Source organism: Palaemon carinicauda, chromosome 12, assembly GCF_036898095.1.
Source record: "Palaemon carinicauda isolate YSFRI2023 chromosome 12, ASM3689809v2, whole genome shotgun sequence".
NCBI lineage: Eukaryota > Metazoa > Arthropoda > Malacostraca > Decapoda > Palaemonidae > Palaemon > Palaemon carinicauda.
This window is the reverse complement of record NC_090736.1, coordinates 59,500,081-59,503,615: the sequence shown is the minus strand read 5'-3', so window position 1 is coordinate 59,503,615 and position 3,535 is coordinate 59,500,081. Positions and strand designations below refer to the sequence as shown.

The 3,535-nt window shown below is 45.7% G+C and overlaps 1 protein-coding gene across 1 annotated transcript in view; it reads right to left on the bottom strand.

The window, feature by feature from the left end:
* Positions 1-3,061, bottom strand: part of LOC137650841 (zinc finger BED domain-containing protein 5-like) — a 64,060-nt gene extending 60,999 nt beyond the window's left edge. Inside the window, exons 1-2 of the mRNA XM_068383996.1 lie at positions 2,927-3,061; positions 2,636-2,788 (exon numbers count right to left, since the gene is read on the bottom strand). Of these exons, the coding sequence (XP_068240097.1) occupies positions 2,636-2,788; positions 2,927-3,061 (288 nt within the window). The remainder of the gene's footprint in view (positions 1-2,635; positions 2,789-2,926) is intronic.
* Between the last annotated feature and the right edge of the window lie 474 nt (positions 3,062-3,535).

Genomic DNA, 3,535 nt, shown 5'->3' with positions numbered 1-3,535 from the left:
TATTGTTTCACCTACTAGGAAACAGATGTGCCACTTCAATTGAATTATCACTAATAGTCTGTATACAGTTTACATATACTAGCGTAAAAAACGCTTGCCACAAGTGTCCGTATATGCTGTAGATTACCGACATCAATGAAACAGTTTGTAAGGACACTTTCATGGCCTTATCGCTCAGCGTGTAGTAACATACAGTGACTACACGTGCACCCTCTTAATTAATCGTCCCAAATTAATAACACTGTTCCTCGCAGACTTAAAAAAGAAGGTTAAAGAATTCTACCTGCTGCTACCACAGATCTCATAAGTTGCTCCACTTGCTTTGCATAGTACATAAAGAACGCCTTGGATGACTACCAGCCGGTGTGCAAACAAGGATGTTCAAAGTCCATATAATTAAGGAAATTTTATGGAAGAGGCAACTTTCCTCGGATCATGACTAACGGGTGTACTGTCTGGATCCGTTCTGCGAATAACACGGGTGAATTTCGCCCATAGTTATAGATAACTTTGAACCCAGGGTTTCTCTTCTGAACATCTGTCCTCCCATAAAATCTGAAGTTCTATGAAGATAGACCTTTAGGCACTCCACTGGACATAGAGATAAATCTTCCTTCAGAGGGCAGATTCTCTAGGAACCCCACCTGTTGGTGGGTAGCTTGTTCCTGGAAAGAAACGTTGGGTCTGGAAATAGATTCAGTTCTCCCTCCAAGAACTGGACGTGGCCTTCCTCTCTAGAGAGAGCCACTATTTCGTAACTCTGGCTCCAAAGCGAGTACAAACAGAAATATGACTTAAATTCAAAACCTTCTAAGCACATTCCTCATTGTTCATTATTTATACACAATGAGGAATCATATCTAAAAACCATGCAAAAGGTCTTTGGAAGCGCTGGAGGGCTGGTTCATTAAGAACGTCGTAAGAAAGGTCGACCAGTAAGGCATATGGTATCTGACTTGTCAAGGCAGGCTTGAACAACAGAATTGTGTTGGTTGCTAAACCTTGCTCATGAAGGTGAATGAAGAATGATAAATAGGAATCTGTCGGGATTTCTTTCGGTTTCTTCGCATTGACAAAGGATAGCTATCTCTTCCCTGAAGCCTCCAAAAGTCTAAACTGACTTTTAAACACCAAAACTTTTTCTTATTGTTAAGGGGAGAAAATCATGAGATGTAGGTTCCGTGTTTTCTGTGAAGGAGCGATGACAGTCGACTTGTGTACTCGCTGAGACAGGGATGGATCCGGTAGCGGTACGAATTTTAGTCGTGGTTCCAATGCCAGAGGGAACCACACGCTATATGGCCACTTGTGGGCCACTATTGCAGCTTTCCCTTTGAAGGATCTCATCTTATCGAGGACCTTCAAAAGGAAGTTGTGCGGAGGGAACAGATAGATACTGGACCATCTGTTCCAGTCCAGGCACATAGCGTCCAGTGCCTCCGCTGATGGCTCCTCGTAAGGGGACACGTGACGATCTATTTTCTTGTTGTCTTTCGTCGCAAAGAGGTCTATCTGCAGCTCTGGGACTTGACTCGAGATGAAGGAGAACGATTCTGCGTCAAGGGACCATTCTGACTCTATAGGTGTAAACCTAGATAGAGCGTCCGCTGTCACATTGCGGAACCCTTGAATGTGAACTGCTGACAGGTGCCATTTCTTCCTTTCCGCCAAACGGAATATGGCCAACGTCACTTGGATCTCTTCGTGCGTTTGATGCGTATTTTCTCCAGACTCCTGTTGCATCCTTAAGCTGTGCTCTTAGCATTGGATCTGTTATCGAAGCAAACTGTAGAGAGCCCAGCACTCTCTCCTGTTCACGTCTTGATATCTGTTTGGATTTCAATAGTCTCTCGACAGATCCTGCTATTTCTTTCCTCGTCTTACTAGGAATGGAAAGCCGATGTGACTCCCAATTCCAGTGGATTCCCAACAACTGAAATTTTTGAGCAGGAGAAAGACGAGACTTTTTTATGTTGATCTTGAATCCCAGATGTTCCAGAAACTGGATCACTATCTTAGAAGCTTGCATGCATTCTGTCCTGGATGCTGCCCACACCAGCCAGTCGTTCAAGTAGGTTACTACTTGGACCCCCTTTAGGCGTGATTGATGGACGGCTGCGTTCGCGAGCTTCGTGAAAATCCTTGGTGCTATGTTTAGCCCGAAAGGCATGGCTCTGAAGGCGTAAGGTTTTCTATGCAACTTGAAGCCTAGGTAGGAGGAGAGGTGACAATTAATTGGAACGTGCCAATAAGTGTCAGACAAGTCTATAGAGACAGTATATGTCCTTCTGGGCAGTAGGGTCCTTATGTGCTGAAGCGTGAGCATTCTGAACTTGTAGTTCACTATGAACATGTTGAGTGGCGACAAGTCTAGAATAACTCTGAGTTTTTCCGAGTCCTTCTTTGGAACACAAAACAGCCTTCCTTGGAATTTTATGGACTTAACCTTCCGGATTACTCTTTTGTCTAAGAATTCTCGGACATATTCTTCCAGAACGGGGGATGAGTGTTGGAAGAATTGAGGAAATTGAGGTGGAGGACTGCTCCAGCTCCAACTTAGTCCATTTTTAATTTGGCTGTGGGCCCAGGGATCGAAGGTCCAGCGATCCCTAATTAGGTGTAGTCTCTCTCCTACTGGAAGTATCTTACTTCTGCTGTTGTGGATCTGAGGCTTTGCCTCCTTGACTGTGTCCTCCCCTGTATCCCCTTCCTCTTGAAGGGCGTCTAGAAGAACCTCTGGCTGTTCTTCTAGCTCTCTAACGAAAAGAAGAAGTCTGCAATTCGAAGGCTGGGATAAGAACTGGCGACTGTGTTGCCACTTTTTGAGGTACCAGCTGGTACATGGTTGGAGGATGTGCCACTATCTGAGGCACCGGGGTCACAGGAAGTTGTTGTTGTTGCTGTCCTGGATCTTGGGGTCACTTGCCATCGTTTCTAGTGTCGTTTGCAACGACATCGATGCCGCAAGTCCTTCCTTTGTCTCTTGCTCTCTTCGCAAGAGAACCTGCGACTGTTTTGGAAGTGCCTCATCGAACTGACGTTCAGCAATATCAGCTTCCATCTTCCCGACTGAGAAGGTAAGGTGTACGTCCTTCCAGTCTTCTTGGTCCAAGGGCAAGGTCAGAGATAACAGCTTGCACTCCTCCAAGGAGGGGCATGGTTTCCCTGCCTCCACCGCCTTTAAGGCTGCCTTATATCCCTTTTCCAAGAAGGGAAAGGCTCTGGTAGGAGAGGCCACAAAAGAGGGAAGCTGCTTACTCAAGGTGGGCACCTTTGAGTTAGTGAAGCCCCTTCTCTTTCATCAAGCTCACTAGTAACGTCTGAGCCTTACTATGGTAAAAACTACGACCTCCTTCGGCTCCATCTCCTCCTTTGAGGCCGGCTCCTTCCTAAGACGGACATAGCAGTCCGGATAAGAATCTTTGTTGGGCCAAAATTCCACCTCTTCCAAAGGAATTGCTCCCAACTTTTCTGAGATCACGATCTTCCCGGTTGTCATCGGCATGTGTTCGGTATACCTCCAAGAATTAGTATC